This window comes from Nesoenas mayeri (assembly GCF_963082525.1).
Source record: "Nesoenas mayeri genome assembly, chromosome: 6".
In the NCBI taxonomy this organism is placed as follows: domain Eukaryota; kingdom Metazoa; phylum Chordata; class Aves; order Columbiformes; family Columbidae; genus Nesoenas; species Nesoenas mayeri.
The window spans coordinates 33,668,344-33,694,367 of record NC_137545.1 but is presented as its reverse complement, the minus strand read 5'-3'; the positions used below and the strand labels follow the sequence as shown (position 1 = coordinate 33,694,367).

Genomic DNA, 26,024 nt, shown 5'->3' with positions numbered 1-26,024 from the left:
GAACTAAAGTGCTCACTTCAGAGATGTTCTGTGGATACACTTGCCAAGCATAGGAATTACACATTTAGCTTACAAAAAGGCTAATATACAAGCTGATATTTATACAAGTGAGTTATTTCAAACAAGCCCAGTGAGGAACACTCACAAGCTTATATCAGGTGCATATTTGAGAGCTTGTTGAGTCAGAGTTTAACTAAGTTCCCCATGATTTTCAACTGAAGGGAACAAGAGTCCACAACAACAACAAGCATCTGACACATTAGAGGAGGAAACTTGAACAAAGAGCTATTAACATTGAAGAAATGGTACTGTAAGAAAGGAAAATAATCTCTTCAGTAGCACCATTTTAATCTTCTGTGCGTAACCAAAGTTCCCAACCCTCCCACATATATAATGCCTGCACTGCTTTTACCCTGTCTTTCTACGGCCTGTAAGAAAGCCAATAATAATAATACAAAAAAAAAAAAAGGGTTAGTTCTGCAGAATCACTTTCCTCATTCTTATCAGTACCTTGCAGCATTGCTAGGCATAGATTAAAAACTGTTTAATTAAGCAGAGGAGTGGAAACATTTCAAACACCTCAGATGTATCATCTGATTGTAAACAGTGCTCCTTTGACCAGAGGAAAGTTAACTACAGGGAGATGCTTTTGCTGGTGATTGTTTGATGTGGTAGCACACCAGACATGATTCCAGAGACAAAAGAAAAAACAGCAGAAGCATCCTAGGAACAAACGAGTTTGGGGTTATTTTTTTTTTCCAGTGCTCAGCAGTAACAGGATGCATAGAGATCTTGTATTTTATATGTGTTTATTTTTAATGCATTTTAAGATATTAAGGCAAAATAGTGTCTGATCATCTCAGCCGACAACCTACATGATGAGGGATGGCACGGTGTCACTCCCACAGACTCTCCTGACAACAGAAGCCAGAGAGAGCCCATGTTTCAAACCCTTTTTGTTTTTTCCTCTTCCACCACTTGCAACAGCAGAGTTCTGTAGAAGAACACACGCCCAGCTTTTGAGAGACCTCGCTAACACTATGAAAGCTGTCAGGCAACCATATCCTTTTAGTGACAGTAGGTGGCAAAACTTTAGGTGCCTTCTCAGCATGTCCACAAGCTTTATGAAGACCACACAGCAGAGGGGGAAGCAAATGAGACCTTCAGTGCCGTCATTGCACCAGTGCACCAACCTTTCACTTGCTGCTCGGGCCCCCTTGTGTGGCTTGCTACTCCGGGCATGCTGACGTTGTTCCGGTGGATGTACTTGAGGAATACCTCAGCGTTCCTTCGTGCCAGTGTGCAGGCCTAAGAAAAACAGCCCCCACCAAGAGGAATCAGTAAAGATGAGAAAAGAAAGAAAAGGGGACTCAAGGGAGTTATTTACTTATTTTGCAGGGAGAAGTTCTCTTTCATTTGAGAATACGAGAGCTTCAGCTAAGAGTCTGTAAACTCAGCCAATAAATTAACAGCCTCATAAAAGTATTAAAACACAGAAGTAATTTTGATTATACTGGCTGATTTTATATAGTAAGGCTAATTAATGACAATAATAAAACAACTAGTTTTATTACTGTCATTATGTCACATATGTCACTGTCATATGTCACATATAATTTCAATCTAACCAAAGCTAACCCATCTCCTGAGAAAAGTACTCATTTTTTCAAAAAATGCACAATCTAGAGGCATAATTTCTTAAGCCTTGACTGCAAGAGTGGTTTCATGTTGTGTATCAGTTTTAGTGGAAGGTGGAAGGCTGGTTGTCTGCCTGTCAGATCTGCAGATCTTACAAAGCAGCACCTGGAAGGCAGGAGAAAAATCTCTGTTTCCATCCTGGTGCTGCCCTGCAGAGACACAGTTGCTTCAGTTATTGGCTTGAGGTACAGAATTTAAATGCCATGCTGTTTATATAAGCCAATGCCAAAATGTCATATAATACCTGACATTTATAATGCTCATTGTATGCAGTTTTGATAATTTGAACTTTGAATCAGCACAGCTAATAACCTCTGAGTGCAATGCAAAACCTACCTAGATAGTCCTGATGACATCTCCCTGAGATGTGCATTGATAATGATGTATATCACTTCTACTATAACAATGTGAAACTGGCCTAGGGTTTATACAGCCAGCCAGTAGCTGATCTGGAATTACATCTCAGAGCCTCCTCTCAAACTCATTAACACTGCTCTAAATCGACTAATTAATGGGGAGTTTTCCTGATCTATTAGAGAACTAAAATGAGACCTTAAGAAAAGCCTCCTTCTGTTCCAGATGTTTGCTGATCAGAGGGATGACGTGGTCTATCTCAGCTGCCGGTCCAAGTTTATCTCGACCTCCACACCAGTCTTCATCCCGTCTGTATTCTTGCTCCAAGCTCTCTAATACACTGCACACCTGAAACACGCGCATTGCACACCAATTCAGTTATCTATGATCATAATCAAGTGGAACATGTTCGGTAAAAGTCTATGATCAATAACATTCCAAATCAAAGTGCTTTGGACTGTGGGCCATGGCATGGAGGATAAATGGGTATGAAACAGGCCCTGGACAGAATGATCTAGCAGTTCTTCTTATCCATAGGGATCTCTACTGTTTAGGATGAAATTCATCTGTTTTAAGGGTGATAAATCTTTCTTTGATTCCAATGGATAGTGATTGAGGAACCTCATAAGGCTGAATCAAGGCTGGGGTCAGTGTTGGCCCCAGTGGATCATTCAGGAAACAATCCCTCTTCTGGAAGGGTGGTTTAGATGTGTTTAAATCCAACTGAAGTCAAGGGACTTAGCACATACTTAAATAAAAACACATGCTTAAATACCTTCCTGAAACATAGTCTGAAGCTGGAACTAATTCTCTTCAGCTGCATGTTAGCTGCTCCCTATACAGCTTTTGTACAAACTGATGGAAACTGAAAAACATTAAATCAGTGTTGCAACCCAGGTGGTTGCAGGTGTTCCACAGTACTGTGCTAACACAAGTACCTTCTGTCTTGGTAGAATAATGGGAAACAGGTAAATAAACCAAAACAGCCTGCAAACAGTATGTGCAGTGATCTCGGACAAGGCTGAGTCTTTTGTGTTGTGAATCCCAAGAATTATTCTTAGTGGCCTGTTCAGATACTGCAAAAACTGTCAAAGTTTTCATGGTTATTTGGGACTTCACTCTTCTGTCTCAGAGGGCTCTTCCCACACACTTCACTGCTGAGATTATGCAAGATCCAATTAGTTATTGCTAGGGGTCCAGATATCCATGGTCACCCTTTTCTTGCTTAATTCTGCAACTTTTATATGAACACAGTTATAATTCAGAGAACTCTAAATGCTCAAGAGCATAGTCTGGAAGAGTTTCCAGTGCCACCCACCAATCCTCCCCACTATCACAGGCCATTTCCATATAATTCCATTCATCAACACATCAAACTCATTTTTAAAACTGGTGAACTGATCAACTTACCATGCTGTGAGGCTGTTAACGGACCTTACGTGTTTGAAAATCTGGAATCATCTTCATGCTTGGATGCAAACCAGCATTCACCCTCAAACACTTATGAAGAGCAAATGCCCTTGTATTTTTTAGACACAAAAAAGCATTTCCATTTTACTACTTAGTTCTTGAAAAATTTGGTACTCTATTGAACTTTGGAGACCTAAAAAATGAAAGAAGATGGACTGTCTGGGGTCCACATCTTTCCAGAAAGGATGGTTCTTGAATATGCAAGTATCATCTCTCTGCTCAGACAATGAGAGAAATTAATGTAAAGTGGGGTGTCAATAAAGTCAGAGAGAAACTTGGCTACTTGAAAGCCAGGATTCCACCAGTTATATCAAGAACGCAGTACGTTTCGTGAAGACAGGCATGAAAAAGTTTGGCTCTGACAGTCTCTCCACCCTCTTAGCTGCTTTTTCTAGATACTCAGGGAATTCAGGATCCAGTAAGATATTCAACCCACTTTCATCCAGTCAGGGACCAGACTGCTAAGGACCTTAGATCAGTTGTGTAGCCCAAAAGAAGGCAACAGACTACTTGCAGCAGTGAGTTTATGAAGACTGAGTGGTCTTTGCCTTAAACATTTGTTGAGTACACGCAATCAATGAATGAACTGGTGAGCACTGCAGTATATTCGTCTATGACTTGGAAATGGGTAGAAAGACTGAAGTGATAAATTACTGGCTGTGCACATTTTGGCCAGCATATTTGACTGTCTAAAGCACTAATGAATCCCTTAATGGTTTTCATTTCTCACGATCCTCCACCAGCAGTAGTTCATTTCAGTCCTGAATGCATCAGGGACTGTAAATCTGTTTGAAACTCTTCACAGTGAAAGACATTCATTATAATGAATGAACTCATCTTAAACAATCTTAAAAATGCATTAAACAAATGATACCAAATTGTGGCCCAAGGATCATCTACAGCCTTGATGTTAAGGAAAAAATAATCTCGTTCCTTAATGACATACTTCTAGTTGTCATTTAGCACAACATTTAGTTGTGCTAAAAATCTTCCCATGTCTGGTTTTCTCTAACTGAAGAACTAATTGTGTGATAATAACAATAGAAAATTTAATGGAAAGCACTGCTGCCTTTTGTATAAAAGCACAGGTTTCTGCAGTGTCCCCGCTACCATGAACTGCCTGGCTGCAGTAAATTACATCAGGCAGGGCTATTCGAGCATCCACATCGTGACACTAATTCTCACTGACTACAGTATAAAGGACACCTGTTTGTGCAAGTGGTGAAAAATCTCACCATACCAGCAGCCATCTGGAATGTTTGCAATTCACAGACACCTGGAATGAAGTAAAGTGTGTCAACATACAATGGTTACTGTTGTAATTATCTGTGTTGCAGATGGATTTAAGAGCAATCCCTTCGTATCTTGTACTGCATGCAAAATAACAGGTCATTAATTACAAGCAGTTCTCAAGGAAAAGCAGATTTATATTCTTCAAAATTAACTATGACATCACGTGAACATTAAACTAAAATGGTGGGATGTCTGAAACTCTTCCTATTGGAAAGAAGTTTTTGTTTGTTTGTTTTATTTTGTGTTAAACCAACTTCAAGAATTTTATTGCTTTACTGAAAACTTTAAGGTTAAAGTTATTGCAAACTACTGCCTGCCTTTGTTTGTTTGTTTGGGGGATCTTGTGTTAGAATACTCCTCAAAGAAACAATTTGGCTAGTTCAAAGTTCAGTTTCCATTAGTGGTTTAGCCAATCTAACAAGTTCAGTTAATTTTGCAAGTGCTGTGACATCCTTTGCTGGCAGAAGACCCTCTGCACTCAGGGTCAGAGTAGAAACTCCACACCTGCTAGCACTGCGACACCGTGGAACACACTCATGTTGGTGTTTACCAGCTGGAAGTCAAGTGAGGGCTCAACACTGGCCCTATTCAGGTGACAGAAAGGTTTATAGGCACCTAATGTCTGGATGAAGACATGTAAATGTATGTAAAAGGACAAAGGGCAGCTATTAAGGTCAAGCAGGGCTGACTAAAGCCATACTCTTTCTAGTTTTAGGATTACTCGAGGAAAAGGGAGAAGTACAAGCACTGATCCTTAGTGGTATTAGCAGAGCAGGTAGTTGGAACAGTGGAAGAGTGGAGAGACTGCACCGCTGACCTTGTCGAGACGCAAGACCTTCGTGCTATACCCTGGGAGCTAAATCCCAGGCTGTGGCACTCTGCTATGGCACAGATGTGACCCTGTTCAGCTCACCTGCTCAGAAGTTTTATAGAAGGCCACCGAGGCGTTGACAAGTTTGAGCCTGTCCTCCATCTTCAGCATCAGCTGCTGCCAGTGCAAGGCCACCTTTTCAGCACACTCTCTGATAGCATCGGCATCATAATGCCCAGCCTGCAGCAACACTTCAGCCTTCTGCTGGACCTGCAGGGCACTCTGGTGTGTCTTCTGTAAGGAAGTGGCATGAAAGAGGGACTGTGTATGGGGGAGGAAAGAGAGGTTGCGTAGATGTGCCAGATATATGGTAGAAAGGTGAAGCGAGGTGTGAGCATGGAGATGTGAGAAGAGTGAAACATTTTCAGTGAGTTATCTTCAGTTAACAGTTACTTTACAGTTAATTTTAATTTCAATTATTCACACATATTTGCAACATGTTATTAAAGCTTGGGACAAACAAGCACTGGCTAAGGTTAACTACTGGCTAAGGTGGATGAGCTGTTGCCCCTTGGGCCACAACCAGGGATGGGGCTCCATGTTGACAACCCTGGTGCATTCTGCTGTTGTACTGAGTTCCCACCCAGCCTGCACTCAGTGCTCACTGCAGCCCACACAATCTGCAGATATCAAAGCAAACACCAAAGAGCTGGCAAAATACGGGCCTAATCACCCTAATTTGACTCTTGCCAGGCTGTTTGCTGGCATCGTCAGCTTTACTCGTTTGTGTAATTGTCCTGCCCATGGGATACAAAATGTCAACCCCAGATGACATGAAAATGCCTTACTAAATGGCACGAACTATATCACAAATATCAGCCCCTACAAGATATCACAAGACATGAAAACGCCTTATTAAATAATGGCATGAACTATATCAGCCCCTACAAGAACTGAAAATTAGTACTCATATGGGAGCTACACCATGCTACCTTGAAGGGTAGAGCTGGGGGAAGTCAAGCCATTTTCTCCACCATTCTCAAATTAGTAGTCCCTTTATAGGCAGGACTGGATCATCTGCCCCATTCCCCAACCTACACCACATCCTCTCAGAGTAACCAAGTGTTGGTTCCAACATCCTCTATGGGTTGCTGAGAGGAAAATAGCCCCCAGCCCTTCACAGCCTCCAGAGTAACAGTGTTCAGGCATGGTTTAGTCCCATATTTGATTTTAATCTGCTGAGCAGAAGCCCTAAAATCTCCCAAAGACTCCTCTGTTCTGCATCCCATTTGTAAATGCTGCTGACAAATTCTCATGTGATATTTTTATGATCTAATCCTTGAACCTGGAAAGAAGCTTGAAATCATCTGGTAATACACTGATGAATAATGCAATGTAGAAAAAGCTATTAGCACAAAAAGGATTAATACTTGGCAGAAACATTTAGGAAGAAGTTCAAGAACAACTGGTTAAATTTAATATCCAGCTGCTTTACTGATGTTAGAGTTGTAATACTTGTTTTGAATAGACTTTAAAGGATTTCAACTGAAAATCAATTCAACATCTAGAATGCCTTTAGAGAACTGTCTGCCCTGTGTGCTTTACTGATCTCTTCCCCATATTGAGCTTTAAACACTTTAAGTATTTGATCTAGTGTTTTCTCCCTTTGCAAACTTATTTTCCCCTTACTGTGGTGTAACCCTCTTCTCCTTCTGTGATTTGCATTTACCACCAAATACAAAGCACTTCCCCAACGGCAGCAAGCTGTGATAACACAGCCAGGGGGTGTCTCATTTCCAACCGCTGTCTGGTGATCGCTGCCAAGATGTGGTCAGCACAGCTTGGTACCAGCCAGCTCATACAGAATTGACAGAAAACTTCTCCCTGTTCCCTTAGGAGCTGTAACAGCTGCTCTCTCCTCAGTGTGAGTGGAACTGGATCAAAATAGGTCATTAGGTGAGATTTAAGCTCTATACTTATTAGCACCACTATAATGTGGATTGACTTATTTAAAGTTTACGAGAAGACATAAAGACACCAAAATCAAGCATCTCTTCAAATCTCCATTAAGGAAATATTATTTTCATAGTTTAAAGTTTGGTTTAGTTTTGGTTATTTTCAAATATATATAAATAATTTATTCCACTATTAACCTTTGACTGCATTATGAGTTTAATGATAAGCTGATTTTCTAGAGATTTTATTCCTTCCATTCCTTCAAGTAAGCAATGACTGATGCCAAAAGGATAACCTTCTGTATGATCTTCACCTCAGAAGGAAAAACAAAGTTAACTTAATTCATGTTACCTCTATGGCCAGCTGAAACTGTTCATGCTCTCGCTGGAGCTGCTCAGCTTCAGAGAGGGAGCTTGCATTGACAAGGCTTGCATTCAGCATTGATTCACCATTCCGGATCCAGCCAAGCACCTGGAAAGAAAGGATGTGCTTATGCAAAGGTTGCTTCAGTACAAAGGTTTATGTAGTCAGCCATCAGAAAATGCTTCAGCCTGGCTAACAAAAAGGTATTTTGCCCATTGTGGCCTCAGGCTGAATCAGTGAGCAGAGAGAAATCCCAGAATAAGGACTTAATGACAGAGTTTTAGAGGGCAAAGATCTTCCTGAAAAAGTTATTGCTTGAAGAGTTAAACTCCTAAAGTATTTACATGGATATTCAGATTGCAAAGACCTTTCATTTCCAAGGTTTGACCACAAAAATGAATGTTCCCCTGTGCAAATAACCCAGGGCAAAACCACAAAATGTAATGAGGGAGATTTGAAATTAAACATAAAGATCCTTTTCAAATTTCCAACTGGAATCAGGGACTTTGCAACTCCTTTCTACTCCACTTGCCTGTGCTTCTTTCACACAAAAGTCAGAGCTTGGGGTGAAGAGGGAGAAGACACAGTTGGTTTTATCTGACACAGAGTTAAGATGCAGTGGAGTTTCCACCTACATGCAGAGCCAGGAAGAAATCCCAGGTCTTGCATTTTATATTTAGTCAAGAGTCTTTACTTCAGGGATATTCAGATCATTTCTAGACATGCAACCCATGCTGTAATGACTGCAAAATCAAATCATAAATATACATAATTAATCTATCAAGCTTGTATTTATCCATTTAAGCAGCAACATTTTCTCCAATTTTAAGACACCTGTTTGGAAAATTAGCATCCAGAACACACATGCAAGTTCTTTGCTCTGCTGCTTCAAAGCCTATTTTCTACCTGTGTGGGTGTCAAATTATTCCAATAAAGCCAGAAAGTTGCTGAATTCAGTTCACAGATGGACAGGAAATCTTGACTTCCCAATCACTGCCCTAAATTTAGCTTATGATTTACAAAGCTCCACAATTGACTTTACTGCAATATTCTACACAGTATTTTCCCTTTTGTGTCATCATTTTCAGCAAGTGATTCATTAAATTGTCTGAAAGAAATAGGGATTTTCTGTTGTTTTGGTTTTTATACCTACATCCTGTATCACCCTAGTAACAGTCATTCAGTTCTCTGTAGGGTAGGAAAATGAGTTATCCCTGGGAGAAAGAAAGGGAAGCTATCTACCCATGTCGCTGACCCTAATTTGTAGAAAATTACATTCTGCTCAATACAACAGTGTGGAAGATTTCATTTGCCAGCTTTCTCTCCTTCATCAGCAGGTGTTATTGTTCCTGTGGGAAATGCAACAAAGATTTAAAGGAAAAGAAATCAGGTTATCATATGGCAATCATTCTGGCTGGCATCTTCTATAATCCATCAGACAAGAAAGCAAGAAAGCTACATGATTACCTACTACATGGTACAAAAAGCTGAAGTTAACTGAAGGATCAATATGTCTGGGAAAGACTTGAAGTAAGGACATCATAAAGCAAGACATGCTTTCACATTTTATGTACTGTGATATATCCTAGCTTGGGCCATTTAGAGTATAGAAAATATATGCATGCTAAAAATGAAGCAGCCTTTTTTTTTTTTTAAAAAAAAAAAAAAAACCAAACCAAACAACAATACAACCAGGGCATGACAAGGTCCTCTTTGGAACAGCTTTAATTTGAGCTGCCACCCCTGAGTTGTTCCCTTCCTGCCTTCCCCTGAATTGGGGGTTCAGGCCCAGGGAGCACTCAAGCACTAGACAATTTTGCTTGAAACAATTTAAATAATGACCCTATTCTGCTTCCAAAAGTCTTACACTTATTTGGGATTGTATCATTTGGGAATCTATCAGCTTTTTCCATAGTACTGCTATTCTCTAAAGTTTTTTTCCTCCTCTTCTTGTGTGTGTGTGTGCGTAGTTTACATACAGTAAGAAAAAACAGTTGTATAACCAAACTTAAGTCTAAATGCCAAACCCAGTCACCTGCAAGACCTTTCATTGTGCCACAGGTTTGGGAGAGAGTATTCACATATTTGAATATCTTTACAAGGCCTGCTCACAAATAGGCTCTTACTTATATGACGCTTAATACTTTTTCATTAAAATACGTATAGAAGCTGCTAATATAGCACCAAGACATTCCTCTGATCATTTCCTGCATTAATAGATTCACCATTAGCTAGCAATGTGCAGACAGGCCAACAGCAAAAGATGGCTTTCAACAGACATTTCCTACAAATTACAGATTTTATCAACTCTGTAAAAGCAGTGATTAAATAATTCTGGAGTTAAATAAATCTCCAAAGACTGTCATAAAAGCCTAATCTTTTTTATAATGGAGAAGCAGAAACATATTGAAAGACACAACCACCAGCAAGGACAACTTCTGTTAATTTTAATCAAGTTCAAAACTGCCCCAGGTTTCCAGGAGTTCTGTAGCATTAGATTGGGAAAAAAACCAAATATATTCAGTGTTTCTCAAGTGACTACTTCCCATCATCCTTTGGGCATATTCACCTGGAAGTAAATCTAATGCCAAACAGCAGAAGTGGGTAGCCTGGATAACAGGCACATGAAAAGCAACAAATACACTTCAAAACAACCTGGAAGATCAGTGTAGTGGGACACTGTGAGGATAACTGGATGTAAATCAGGTCAAGTTCAACAATTATATAAAAAAAAAGAAATAAAACATACAAAGATAAAGTAATGGGTTAGGGAAGCCAAACAGCTGCAAGCACAGCATTAGAGAGTTTGTTTTTTAAACTGATCTCCGCAAATCTACTCTGCTATTACTTTTATGTAAGCAATCAAACTCTGTAGTTTCTTTTGGAAATGAGTGGGATCAAAATGAGGGGAAATCAGTCTTGAGCAGGATCTTTCTTAGTAAAGAAGAGCTTGTGAATCACTGATCTATACTATTTCCACTCTACAGCAGTTGACAGAACATCTCATTTGGAATTGTTTCGCTTTAATGGCCTCAAACTTCGATTCATTGTCTTGGCATTCAAACCCTTGGTGCATATGATATAAAGCAGAAATCCCTGGTAAATGAGACTTAAACAGAGACAGTTAAAGAGTTTGTGTTTCCATGAGCCATTATATCAAAATGCAAACACATGTACATGTAGCAGCCTGGACCAATTTTACTATGTCAGCAGAACTTAACCACAGCTACAGTAGGTGTCTTGCAGCAACCACTTCTCAACTGATTCACAAGAGTGAGAGCAATTTTGTAATGAGATCATGCTTTGTCTCAGATGGACTAAAATGAAAGTGAAGGAAAACTGGACTGGGCTGGACATTATCTACCAAGTAAAATCAGTGTATTTCCCAGTTTCCCTAAATGGCTTGGAATATGACTTATCTGCAGGAAATCAGATAGATAGGGCACAGACATATTTTAACTTGTGTCTTTCTAAGAGAAACTGTAGCTGTGGTAATTTATAGGTTAATAAGCAAAGGAGTCCTTAGTATTCAGCTGAACAAATAAAATGATTCTTCACTATGGGTTTGCTGAAAGGTCACACAGTAATGAAGGGTTTGATGGTCCCAAGCTCCATTAAAGAAATCCTAATTCAAGGCAGCTGTTCTCCTCTCACAGTAAGTATTCAATAGTTCTGTTCTAAAACCATTTCCTTTGGTTAGATTTTGGTTTGTAAAATAGTTAAGGCCCAGCAGATATTAGATAATTAGGCAAGTAATACCAGGTACCTGCAGAGAGTGCTGCACTGCCACTGTACGGCTCCAGGAGCAGCCACAGGGCTGAGCAACCAGTGCTTTGTCCTGGTCAAGCGGGCCAGCGATGCTTGGTCAGACAGCCATAACCTGTGCTTTTAACATTTCTGCTACACATATTACTCCTCTCTGTTTTCTGTTGTAAGTTCAAATGACTCTATTTCATCATAAATCTACTGCACAAAACTTCAAGCTTAGCTAAGTTGTGTGTAAGAAACTTTGGGAATCTATGGAAAAAAAGATACACTTCATAATCAGATTAAGGTGGTGATTATGAATATCAGAATCTCTTTCTCAGGAGAAAAGCAAAGCACTTTATAGAGCTGTGCAGCTTCCTGAGAAGCTGGCTTTCAATTATCACAAATGCAAAATGACTATGTTTTCAAAATAAGAATTTAGGAGAGTTCCGTGCTATTTTCATTTAAAATTCCAAAATATTCACATTAAAGGGGACTCTGAAAGAAAATATATAAGCTGGTGTTGGTGTTGCAGATTCTAGCTCAAGAGTTGTCTGAGAATGAAGGACTTGTCATCATCAATGATAAAACAATTCAGATAAAACATCATTCAAATATTCAGTTTTGAAGAAAGAATAACTTATCATGTGTACTGAGCACTCAGTGTATATATATATACATATATAAATACATATATATTTAGTAAACAAAGCAGCAAATCTTTTTTCATGAACACCTTGTAGTATTTGGAAAAAAAAAAAACCCACAACCAAACAAAAAGCCCAAACCTAAAACAAAACAAACCAACACAACCCTCCCCATTTGTACTGGTAAATGGAAATCTGAATATCCCAGGTGTCTGTAAAAGTGTTCTTGGTTTTTCTAATGAAACCAAGACCATTCCATTCAAATCCAGGTATACACTGAAGTGTGAAGCCACCTATGGATTAGTAAGAAGGAAGCAAAGTGTTATCCTATGTAGCAAAGGAAAACAAAGAAGTGTGAGGCATCCAAACTAAATGTCAGGAGAAACCTAGGGAAGCAGAACAGGACTGCCTACACTACAATGAAATCTGGAAGAAAAGCAATGTAACATTACTGAGATGGCTAAACAAGTCCTAGGGTCTAGAGTACACAGACAGAATTTTTTATCTCACCCAGATGTTTAAGGCTCCTGCAGGTCAACAGATGTGTAGCAATAAACGAAAAGGTGAAACTACTGTAATGTCATACTTAGACCTCACAGCTCAGTTATCCTTTGCTTTGGGCCAGTTCTCCAGAATAGCTTAAGTCTGGATCCCAAATGAAGTAATTATAATCCCAGAACACATGGAGTTCGAGGTAGCTTCTCCAGTTGAAAATTTCCAGAGTCAGTTCCATACAGATCTCTCATAACTATTCTTGAAGCCAAATACATGAACATTAGAGGGAACAGAGCCCTTTGCTATTTCTAAAGGGTCATGCTGCAATCTGTCAGCAAATCAAGTACTGTTAAGGAAAGAGGGATTAAGATGGTCCACCTAGAGGTATGTGACTTGGCAGAAGCTGTTTTAACAGTTTGCATGTATGTAATGGCTGGAAACCCATTTAAGACCCTTAAGTGTGGTTAAAATCTCTCACCTGTTTGACTTCAGCCTGTAGGTGCCGGAGCTGTAGGCACTGCTCTAACCTCTTGTGAGTTTGGTCAGCATTAAGCTCCAGCTCATGCTGTTTCTCATGAAGGAATTCCAGCAGTTCTTGAACCTGTGTCGCAAGATCAATGTCTTTTTCACAGATCAGCTCAATGCCTGCAACATGCAGAGAGATGGATCATTGTACTTATTTGAAATTTCTGTTGTTGCACAAATGTAAGCATCAAAATTTTTTGCCACCTAACATATTGATTTGCAACTCTGAGTAACTCTTTCCCATTAAATTCTCTCACATCTAAAATTTGACTTTCCCAATTTTCTATTCTGCATCACTACGTTTTTCTACAAAGTAGCATTTCTCTGGTGATCGTTGCCCATCTCATCCATCAGCATCTGGCTAGTAGGACACGATTTAATCACAACCATGCTCATAAAGACAGAAGAAAGCCTTCCTATCTTACAGTAGTTCATTAACATATACTTTAGAAATGCATGTTGGAAAGAACTCAGGAGAGATAAAAGATGAGGAAGAAAACAGAAAAGTGAAATAAAAGAAGCAAACTCAGACCTACAATAGGGTGACAAGTGTGTGGAACTCCACAAATTTTTTTTCCGTCTGGCTACTTTATAGGATAATTAGCGACAATTTAGTTTAAACCAACCTATAGTTCATTCAGAATCATTCCACACCCTGGCTTTCACCCAGTCCTCACATACCAGACAGAAAAGGTGCCTTAGTACCATGTTGTCCATCGCTTGCATCCTGCATGAAACTGACAAACCCCTGAATGACCTGGTCTGATCTTATAGCTGATCTTATAGCTTAATCAGGAAGTTGACATAGAGACCTCCTGAGTCCTTTCCTACCTCCTGAATTTTCTTATGACCCTTTGAGCCCTGTGTGTAGTGGTTACATGCAATACAATGCAGAGCTTCACAACTTCCTTCTTCATTACACTGGTGTGATAGCATTGCTGGGTACATTACCAGTGTAATTGTGAAAATTTGGCCTGAAGGAAATATGACGTCATCCCTGTTACTATGATCCCTGTGATTATAAACTAATAAAGACATGACTCTTCCTTTATTGAGATCTACTGGAGTTTTGCCATTGACCTCAATACAGGGAGGATCAGGAACTTAACATAAAAATAATCAGATTGCAGTAATGCTGAGAAAAGACTACACTTTCTTCCAAAGCCATTTTATCTCATTTAATGGAATGATAGGACACTAAAAAATAAATGTGTTAATTAGAAGCTGCTGTGCAAAAGACTTGGACACTATTTTAAAAACCCATTTAGAAAGATGTCTCTGCTTCCCCCTTCACCCTCTGCAGAAACTTGTGATTTTCATTCTCTCTCACAGTGATATCTACAGAGGACAGTACACAAAATGAATATGACCTTATGATTGACTCTATCCTCTTTTCCTGGTTTGTGGTTTTACCAGAAAAACACATGAGAATGCAAGTGATTGGCTTATTCCCTTTCCCAGCCAAAACAAAACAATTTCTTCATTACCAAATAAAGTGAAATGGCTCCCGAATTCCCATTTAAAACTGGATATTTAATATATGTTTCTATTCTTGGGAGTGAAGTTCCTTTCAATTGCCAGACACCAAGCATTGTTGCTACAATTAGCCTGCATATGGTTCTGTATACTCAGGACATGATGGCTTTTTGTATGCTTGACTTCACTACACCTATTTGATATTAAATGCAGAGTTTTTTCTCCATGCACACTCAGCTGGCAGGTTCTGATTGTGCAAACTCATCAGCAGCAACCAGTGAACTGCCTGGGACACTATTCAAGGGCAGTCTGTGCTCCCTATGATGGATGATCTGCCCTTTCTTTCTTGTCATATGTCACGCAGATTTATTCGACAGTGCCAGTGCATGCTGTGAGTGTACTTATTCTTCTCAAAGATTGGTTTGCAAAATAGAAAGCCTTGTTTTCAGAATAATTTCACACATGTTATCTTTACATTGTGTTTTGATAGATAGAGAAGCACAGCTGATTTTCTGATAAACCAAACTTGATTGCCATTTTTTTCGAATGCCCCAACCAGCGCAGCAGATATCAACTAAAGGATAATGAACTGAAAATATTATTTAAAAAATATCACAGAAAAGAGTACTGAGCCACACTAACTGACATCCTACAAAACATACATTAGTTACACCTGAGCTAATCACAATGTGAGATATTATTCAGTATAAGGAAGGAAGGAGTATTGCTTTTTGATCTGTACAAAGCTGTTTTGAAACTGCTTGGAAGCTGTTCTTAGGCTGAAGTATTAAAAGCCTGTGGCAGGTAAGTTTAGTATCCTCTTTCTTGCAATATAAACTATAGTTTTAGCTACCTATAAAGTAACATCACAAACAAAATGAAATAGCTTTGCATTTCCCTTTTGAGTAATGCAACGCTGGGAAAAGATGTGAATGATGTTAGCTTGACAACTAGCAAACAAAAGGGCTTTGAATTTTCCACATAACAGGTAAGACTGAGTAAATTTCCCCAGCATCAGCTTTGCAGTATATTTTAGGCTTGACTTAGACAAATTGCTTGTAAAACATGAACAGGTAGCTCTGTAAACCATGAGTGACTCCTAACTGTGGTGCTCATTACGACAATGGTGCTGGCAATGCAAATGGACTTCAATAACCAGAGAAAACTGTGCAATCAATTAACCAGTTATTACAGTATAACTAGTTTTAGTACCTGAGAGCAGAATGGCTAAGGTGTGTATACTAATGAACTACATGAAGGCATCATCACTGCAGCCCAGGTCAAGATGTTAAATCGCTGCTGGATTATGGTCCTAAACTTTCCATAAGAAAAGGATTTCTCAGTAATGTCTGAGCTGCCATTTTTGGAAACACCAGGTCCTTTCAATATATCAAGTTAGACGCCCAATAATCAACAACCATTTTAGAGAATATTTGCCCACACCTTTAGGTTTGCTATCAGTAGAAGAGCTACAATCAAATTAGAAAAATGGAAGACAGGTTCATTGAAATAAAAAGTGCTTGCTCATTAAAAAAAGTCCAGTCTTCTTGAGAACACTGTTATAACATTTTCTAAATGCAAATATGTTTCCTGAAGGACATACATTTTAGTGAGACATGAAGACAATTTGAAAGTACGACAACATTTTGGAAAACACAATCTGACTTCCAGGATCTTACATATTCCCTAATAAAAACAAACATTTATTTGAAGAGTAATTATTCTGATGGTGATCCAAACCAGGCTCACCCATATGTGCTGGAGTAGTGGAATAAATGAAAGGAACATAATTCTGAGCTGTGTGGAGCTTTGGAAGTACAGGACTTACACAGATTGCTCACAGGACCACTGTATTTGTTGTACCAGCATGACAATGTTCCCAGGGATTTCCAGACATTCCACAGCCTGGTAAGAATCAATGCTCCAAATCCGCATCAGACATGTAAAAATCATGGGCAAATGTCTAAAAGCTTCTTCTTCTACCTGCACAAGATTTCTAAGTGAAAAAGGCATCATGTGTGCAAAAACCTGGATGTAATTTTATCTGACAAACTTACTAGCTTAAAGACCTCCAAGCCAAGCGCCAAAGTAATAAAAATTGAATCAGTTTCCTGAGTGACATGATAAAAAGAATAAAGCTCAAAGAGAATTATAGGCAAGGGAAGAAACTTGGTCAGTTAAGAGTGGTTGGTTGGGTAGAATATCCCTGAAGAATCACATTTTTTTCTGGCTTTATCTTCTATGGCTACACCTGAATATTGACTGTAGCAGTGGTGACACTGTACAATAGGAAGCAGCAATAGCGGCTGATTTCCCAGAACCCCTGCAAGTTCACAGGTCTGGCAGCAAGAGCAATCACCCCTTAACTTATGCACTGAATGACTACAATATAGGATTCAGAAAGAGAGAGTAAAATTAAATGAATTTTTTATGGAGTATAACAGGCCTTTATTGAAATAAGAAACAGTTGGCTGCCTAGAGCAATTTTTCTCCCTTATTTTGCCATTCTCTCAGCATTTAGCATTCTGTGCATGGTAGACATGACCATTACCTTTGATTAACTATGGTTACATCCCCATTAGGCTTCTGCTTCCTTGCCTTTGGGAGCAATGGATTTTTATTGTGTAGGCTTTGTAGAAAGTGATCTTGGATAATGTTATAAAAACATTTTAAAAGTCACTTCATTTAGTCAGTAATCTTTTGTCTGCAATCTAAACAAAGTTGTTTCTAACTTCTTGACAAACACAGTTTTAAAAAAAATATTGTTATTTTTTCCCAAAAAATCAGTCACTGAGACTCCTGACTGTGCTCTGTTCTCAAGCATATTCTTTACTTCCCATTAATTCCTACTCATATTAAGATTCTTTCAGGATGAAACAAACAAATAAACAAACAAAAACAACCCAAACAAAAACAAACCCAAAGAAACAAGCAAACAAAAAACCCCCCACACAAAAACCCAACCAACCAACAAAAATAAAACAAGCAAGCATCTTAACTGATGTATTAGGACACCTTTTCTATCCCAGAAAGCACAGAACCAGGCACGGTGTGGGTAGATCTCATCGAAGCTCAGACACACAATTCGCACAATGCACCAGATTGTCTAGTCCACAACATACTCTTGCAGCAGAGCTTAAGTCTCTGCTGAGCACAGCTTGACAAATCAGGCTGAATACTGGCAGATTTTTTTAAAGGTGAGTGCCTAAAGGTAAAGTGTTTGCCAAAGAATAAAGACATAACAATCTTTTTTTATTATTTTGAAAGTGCAAATTGGAGGGGAAAGAACAGGAATTGTTCTTGCTTTGCACTCTTTCCAGATATTTAAGAAGGTTAAAACACTTCACAAGTAACTTTCACTTCTGGATTTTATGTAGTGATTAATGTGAATTATGATATTTCTCTTCCAAATGCAAAATGCAAGGATACAAAAATCCTGATTTATAGGATATCTTAGAAATAGGATCCTACTGCTGAGAAGCAGAGTAAGAGTATCAGAGAGACACCCCATCAACATGAATCAAATCTGTCATTTCAGAGCACACGCCAAAGGTTTGGGTTTTTTTTACATCAAAGTTGCTCCCTTCAACTTTCAAATACATGCTGAACAGGAAAATTCCAGGATGGCTTATCATATTCCCTTTTTATACAAAATATTTCCAATTAGAGTTGGCTGGAAACAAGAGTTCCCTTTCATGACTGGTTTCATGGCTCTCATGTTTGGATTCTTTCCCAGAGGGTTTTTGGATCACTAGCTTCTTTCTCCCTTCACCCCTCTCTCTCTCTCTCCCTCGGGCATGTCTGCACCCTCAAATGTGGCACAGAGGAAAACAACTCAGGTCTGTGGAGAATGAAGCCAGTGCATCTGCTCAGTTTGCCTCTCAATGGAGTCCAGTTGCAGAAAGGTTAACAAGCTTAGGGGTCTATAATGACCGTAGTTCATCCAGACCTAAGGTCTGATCAGCTGGCTCAAGAATCTGGAGCTCCTGACTCCCTGCAGTGCTTGTTCCTCAGCTGGTGCAAGGACAAGGACCTGCTAGTGCAACTTGTCTTACCCTGTCCTCTCCATCCGCTTTGGAATTGATTGTGAACTCAATCCTGCAGTTGTAAGACTTTCTGAACAAAGCTTGAAAGTCAACTTTTTTTCCTCAGTGAGTTTCAGTCTCAAAGAAACAGCAATTTCTGACACATAATGCTGAATCAAAGAATTCCCAAAACTTGTGCAACTGTTCTGGGAATGAAGAGACACTTATTTCTCAAACATACTTATGTTAAAAGCTGATGTATTTGGTAGGTTTGGGGTATTTTTGCTTGATATTTTTGTTTGTTTTGTTTTGTTTTTTTTATTTTCGCTCTGCTCACCTGAAGCCTGGACCTCCATGATGTATTGGTGTAAATCTTGCCCTTGCTGGATGACTTCGAAGGTCATGTTGTTCACGGCCAGTTTCCGCTCGGTGTGACGCTGCAGACGCTGCTCAGCCAGAGTGAGGTCTTCAGTGTTAAAATCATTCATTTGTCTCAGTAGATCTTCATTCCAGGCGTCTAATTCTGCTGTAACCTTCATAGGCAGAAAACAGACAATGTATTCACTCAAGATGAATGAAAGAAATCTTACTCTTAAACTATATTTTGGATCATAAAAGTCCTTCATATTTTGACTCTGATCCAGAAATCCCCAAATCACAGCCTCGATATATTCTGAATCCTGCCCACTTAATGGTCCCACTTAACATTTTGCCCAGGTGAGGATCCATAAAAAGATTATTGGTCTAACAAGAAATCTTCTTTTTTCCTTACAGATTAGAAAGGACACTGTAAGAGAAGACTCACTATATTCACATGGATGGTAGAGATAATATTTCTGAATAAATTCAAATTTAAATGAAGAAGTAGTGCTTATGGAATTGCAAAAGAATTTGTAACACCTGTGACCATATAATCCCAAAATAGCTTAAATGTTCCTAAAACATTTTAAAACACACTGTTACATATTACAGATGGAAATACTATTTTTTTCTGGTTTCATATAAGTGAAATTATAATATGCTTCCATTAAGCCCTAAAACAGGGATCGCTAACAGATTTTTAGAATTATTGATACAAAATATTGTGAACAGTAACTACCCATTGTTCAAAGAAAATGCATTTTGAAACTAAATATTTTATGGTGAATTTTGTGAGTTAACCCCCACAGCACTGATTGCAGCTGTATAGAGTCGTATGCTGGGCTTTCAAGGACTGACAGTTTTTTATAATGGTCTTTCTGTTGTCTTCAGTGGACTTGGGAACAGGCCCTGGATAATTTTTTTCTCCTGTGGATCTGAAAGTTTTTACACTGGAAAATGAATATAAACAATTTGCTTTTGCAAAGGGGAAAGTACAGCACAGAAACATCATACTCAGGGGCTAGGTGAATCACCAGTGGCATCACAAATCATACCTGGCTCTAACCAAAACCTATTTAACCTGCCAATAACTCATGCAAATTTTTCTGTGGCTTTCTCTGCTTCCTGTTTATAACACACAATCTGATGACTTTAGCAATCCATTTACTTTATCTTCTTTATTTTACATTTTAGCCCACAAATAGCTAACCAACATCAAAGTCCTCCTCTGTTTTTGCCTGTTCAATTAAAGCAAGATCTACCCTCCATCCAAACAGCACAGTCTCGCCTCAGTCTAAATTCTGCTACTAAGAAAAAAAAGAGGGGACGTGCTAGTGACAATGAATGAGCGGGGAGACAAGGGACATGGGAATTAAATCATGCATATAGGCTAGTACTGTGCAGAATACATTTTAAAAAATATTTTTAAAGTGTTAAATAAATGCCTTAATTCTGACTCATAGGTCCATTTCTCATAGCTAGGTTCAGGAGAGCTAAAGCTAGGTACCCTAAATTCCCACTTGTGCATGTTACAATGTAGTGAAAAGTTCTCTGTTTCTCACTGAAGTTGCTCGTCAGTTCCTGTGTGCAGTGAGATGCTTAACTTCCTAATTAGCCAGGATTCAAAATTCTCTATTCATTTCTCCTTTCCAGAAAACATACATTATATTCAACTCAGGCACAGGATGGCAACCCAAACGGACCATCTCTCATTCCTTATCACATTAGCATGGATGGGAGTGCACAGTTTTGTATTAGAAGGGAAACCACAAGCAATTTTTTAGCTCTTTTTTTTTTTGAGAGAAGCAGAAAAGCAGATTTACTCAGCCAAGAACCTGGGACCTCAGCTGCAGGTTGAAAGGCAGAGTGTGGACATCCTGAGGGACTTTTATTTTTCTTCAGCTTGTTCCATTGCCCATTCCACTCAATTACCTTTAAATAATAGCTATCTCTACAGTCTCTTTGGCCCCATTCCTGATTCCAGCAGCCTCTGATTTATTCACATGTGGTAGCTGGAGTTCCTGAGCTGTGGAGGCTTATTGACAGATTTAATGGCTACGGAGAAATGGCCGAAGTAGATGCTGCAGATGGATTTTACTAGGTATATTTGCATTTAGAGACAGATCCTCAGCTAACAGTAATCAGAAACTGAGGTGGTCTTGACCTTGTTTCAAACTACAAACAACTGAATGAATTTAAAGTAAGTGTAGGTTCCTACAGTCATGACAATAACACAAAGTTTAATGCAAAATACTTGATGGTGTGTGATACAAATGAATCAGAAGAATTTTGTTTTTTATGAGGTACTAAAAATATTGTCTGTTTGAATTAATTGCATTGATTGTCAGGCTAATGAAACATAATGATTTGACATTTTGCAAGGACTCACAAAGTACTTCCCAATTTCCTGTGAACATTCCCATGCACGAACATTCATGGAGATACTCTTACTTATAAATGCTGTTAGGTAACAGAAAAGATTAAAACAATCAAAGCATGTGTTACATTAGTTTTCTCTGACAGCCATGATGCTACAATTGGGGGATTCTGATCAAAACAAAATCCCTCCATTCTGTTTAGGTCTACGGACATCCTCCCCAGGACAGGAATATGCAAATCTTCCAGGGGGTTGAACTGTCAGGTGAGTCGATGATGAACACAAGAAGGAATCAACAAATGTTTCTACAAGTAAGCTGAGATCCAGCAGTTCTACAAAACTGCCTGGGTAAACCTGCCTGCAGTGGTGCTGTTTCTCTTAGTGACTTTACCACTTGGCCATGGAAGAGACACTGAGCAGCATTGCTTTTCTTAATAAATCTATAATAATTTCCACTCAAGTACAGGGAAATGACTGTCCAAGACCCACCTCTAGCAGAGAGGCATCATCATTCATGATTAGGGGCCTAGAGCACCTTTCTTAAGAAGAGAGACTGAGAGAGCTGGGTCTGTTCAGCATAGAGAAGGCTGAGAGGGGATCTCATCAATGTTCACAAATATCTCAAGGGTGGGTGTCAAGAGGATGGACCAGGCTCCTTTCAGTGGTGCCCAACAATAGGATGAGGGGCAATGGGCACAAACTGAAGCACAGGAGGTTCCATCTGAATGTGAGGAGAAACTCCTTTACTTCAAGGGTGTCAGAGCCCTGGAACAGGCTGCCCAGAGAGGCTGTGGAGTCTCCTTCTCTGGAGACATTCAAAACTCATCTGGACACATTCCTGTGTGATCTGCTCTGGGTGAACCTGCTTTAGCGAGTGGGTTGGACTAGATGATCTCCAGAGGTCCCTTCCAATCCCAACCATTCTGGGATTCTGTGATCCAAGAGAGGGATTGCCTCCCAGCAACCAGTGCTCCTTGTGCTCATGTTGGCAGCCAGCTTTCCCAGGATCCCCATGCAGGAGCAGCTGCACCTAAATATTTACCTGTCCTACCAGCCATTGCAAGGCACCAATGGGTTCACACTCTGTTACTCACACTCCCCAGCTCAAATCTGCGGTTCCAATGAAAGAAGAAAGGGCAGTACAAGCAGTCAGGACATGAGCCGATAAACTCTTTGGGAGGCAAGGCCAGTCCAGGGGGATCCATCTCACATTGCCAGGACTGGCAACAGGGGCTAAGACTGCACCTGGGTGGCTCTGAACAGTGGGGCTTGTTAGCTCAGGGTCAGCTCTGCCAGGACCAGGAGCACAGTCACCAACAGAGGGGACAAGGAAGGAAGGATGGAAGTCGTCCCCAAGCGGGGGCTGATGAAGGAGCAACAATCACCCCATGTGCTGGGTTAGGGGAATGGAGGAAGAAGTCAGGCACAGCAAGAGGTGGAATATCACCACATTTCTCAGGCAAAGTGTGTACAAGAGGGCTGGGTACATTGCTCTGAGTAACTGAGACAAACAGATGGCTGGAAGGGAATCTAAAGCACACGAAGGCAAAGAAGTGATAGCAGAGCTGTGATAACAACCCAAGTTTCCTGAATCCCAATCTGGTGTCCTATCCCAGAGATCATTATGCTTTGCATATCTCATTAAAACATTTCCTTTTCTGTCTGTACAGCCAATGACTCCAAATCTCAGCATTTTCTGTACTTTAAACCACACTATTTGGAAACAGTCCCAGAGTTTGAATTTGAGACCCTAACTGGTTTGACTTGGATATAGGGAAAATGGTTTATTTTTCTTCAGGAAGAAGCTGTAATTAGGCAACTCTGTTAACTACAGGTGTATATTTTTCAAGTCTAAGAAAGGACTTCGGATGCTCCACAGATTGGTCAGGCACTGGCATATCTGGTGAGACTTGGACTGCATCAGATAAAAGTGTCCTATCTCCTAAGCTGTGTAAGAGCCAACTGCACTGGGTCTGTGTCAGGAATTGTCTCATAAATGAAGATCAGTTGGCCATGACCTTGTTTAATTCCCTTTTGACCCAGAAGAATGGCTGATTAGAGTTTACTTGGTTCATCTGCTACATTTTTTGTGGGAAGAACTGAACAGCACTTATGTTTATTCACTTTAGTTCCCAGTGTTTGTGATTCTAAATAGACCTTAACATCCGTCACACGCCCTGAGAGAAGAGAAGCCCTGAGCTGTGCTCTGTTCTGCTGTGGCATGAAAAAGAAATCGTACCAAAGCAGAAGGGTCATGAGAGCAGCAAGTGTGGCAGCGCACAGGTCTGCATTAACAAAAGCAGCAGTCACATCCCCAGGTGCCCACAGTGCTCCCAGGAAAGCTGCAAACATACCTCATTCTCAGCCACACTCTGGCTGACTCCTCAGAAGAAACCATGCTCCTCCCTTGCAGGTCATTCAGAGTTGGTGGCCAAGAAACAGCTCCCCACTACTAAAGGAGGGCCAAGTGACCCAAGAGTACCAATGAGGGACAAAGACACAATGAAGCTCTTGATTGAAAATGAGCCTAGAAAGCACATTTCTTCATTCTTCACCTGAAACAGAGGCTCCTGCTGCCATGATTATGGGAAGGGGACTAAGGCTGGTAGGGAACCAAAACTAGTATTAAATGAGATACCTGAGATATCCTTAACAGAGCAGTGGAGGTAGCACAAGAGTTAACTTCAGCAGGTGAACAAATACTGGGTTTGTGCTGAGCTCCATGTTACTCTGACAAGCTCTAACAGATACACAGACTATGTCAGTCAGGTCTATTTTTCATGCAGACACAGTGACCACAGTCTAGACGACATACTCTTTAGGCAGGAATTCTCCTAAAGGATCAACTTAATATACCCAAATTCTGACTGCTGCAACACTGATGCATTTGCTGCTTCCTGGGTTTATCATGTTGTAACACCAGCAGATAACGTGACTGAAGGGAGAGGGACAAGTTCATCTTCAATTCTGGAGAAATAGGAGAGGTACAGAGAAGAGATACACTGGTACAAACTAATAAGAGTAATAAAAACAGTAGCAGACCACCCATCTCATGCCTACATTGCTTGCTTGTGAATTAGGCCAAAGAGCCTACCCAAGCTGCAACAGCTGCTGTGCAGGCAATTGTACATCTGCAATAATTTCTAAATCCTAAGTATCTCTCTCTTTTTTTTTTTTTTTCTTTTTAATACTGCTGCTGAGATTTTCTACAAAATGCTGCTGCTGAGCCTTGAATGCTGCATGCTTGGCCTTAATTCAGTGTTTGAAACCTAAAGTTGTCGTCTTTAATGCCAACTAGAAAATTTTGTTTGCCAATTGAAGGAGGCGGAGAGGGGAAGTGAGGAACCAAGCAAAATAAAATATATGGTATATGATGAAGAATGAATCACATAGGAGCTGATATTTTAAAGCATGGGCTGAGGAAGGGCATGTGAGGAGGAGGGAAAGAAAGTTCTATCCTGGGAGCAGAAGCTATCAACACAAAGAGAGTGGGCTCACAAGAAGGATCTGAAAAAAAGCGAAGATGCTTGGAAGAACAAGCAAACGTGGGAGGTAGGTTGCAAGAGAAATGTTGGTGCAAGTAGGAGGAGGAGCAAAGGTGAGAAGAGTGGGTAGGGCATGGACATGAGGCAGGACAGGAAGAACAGTCACACAGGCACAGGGCAGATCTGTACAAAGCTCAGAACTAAGAAAAGGGAATGTCACCTCATTTCTAGAGAAAAAAAAATGTGGCAGCCATATAGCTGGGATGAACAGAGAGTGAGGATGGATGAGAGGTCAGATATGATTCAGGAAGGAATCAAAAAAGGTAATTCTGACTCCTGGATCCCAAGGGAATGTTGGCAAGTGAAGAAAGAAAGGGATTATAATGGATTCTGTGATTATGGGAGAGCAGAACTCTAAGGCACATATTAGAGACTGGGCAACAAGAATGCCAGGAGCAACAGCACTTGGCTCTGCTTCAGCATTCAGGGCAGGCTGGAAGAACAGAGGACTGGATGTGACAGTATAAGTGGATCTACGAGCAGATTACTACTGAAGGTATATGGTAGAGAAGTTGTAGGTAGGAAAGGATGAATCAAACTGTCACTTCTACAGATCAGGAAAGCAGAAATTTCATTGTTCTCAGGTCTCATTGTGGGCTGATGCTGTGCAGTGTGACAATACTGTCACCCATTTTTTGACAACAGACAGAAATATCACACTGGCTTAGTGGGGACCTGGGCCACTGAAGTGTGAAAAGGCTGTCACAGTGATGATTCTGCTCTGGTGCTTTTGGCTCCTGAATCCCTAAAATATCAAGAGAAACAATGGAATTCAGCTCCAAAAGACAGGGGACAAGGACAGCTTAGTGCTTACCTTTCCTTAGAATGAAGTGATGTGCAGTTTGAAAATGAGCTAAATATGGAAAAGGAAAAAAAAAGCTC

At 40.0% G+C, this 26,024-nt stretch overlaps 1 protein-coding gene across 4 annotated transcripts in view; it reads right to left on the bottom strand.

Annotated features, from left to right (window-relative positions):
• The window catches only part of KALRN (kalirin RhoGEF kinase), a gene marked incomplete at both ends in the record, with an annotated part of 504,008 nt that overhangs the window by 159,123 nt on the left and 318,861 nt on the right, over positions 1-26,024 (bottom strand). For all 4 annotated transcript variants that reach the window (XM_080346391.1, XM_080346393.1, XM_080346392.1 and 1 more), the window contains 6 exons: positions 1,194-1,308; positions 2,251-2,400; positions 5,729-5,947; positions 7,934-8,053; positions 13,313-13,479; positions 19,198-19,393. In XM_080346391.1, the coding sequence (XP_080202517.1) occupies positions 1,194-1,308; positions 2,251-2,400; positions 5,729-5,947; positions 7,934-8,053; positions 13,313-13,479; positions 19,198-19,393 (967 nt within the window). The remainder of the gene's footprint in view (positions 1-1,193; positions 1,309-2,250; positions 2,401-5,728; positions 5,948-7,933; positions 8,054-13,312; positions 13,480-19,197; positions 19,394-26,024) is intronic.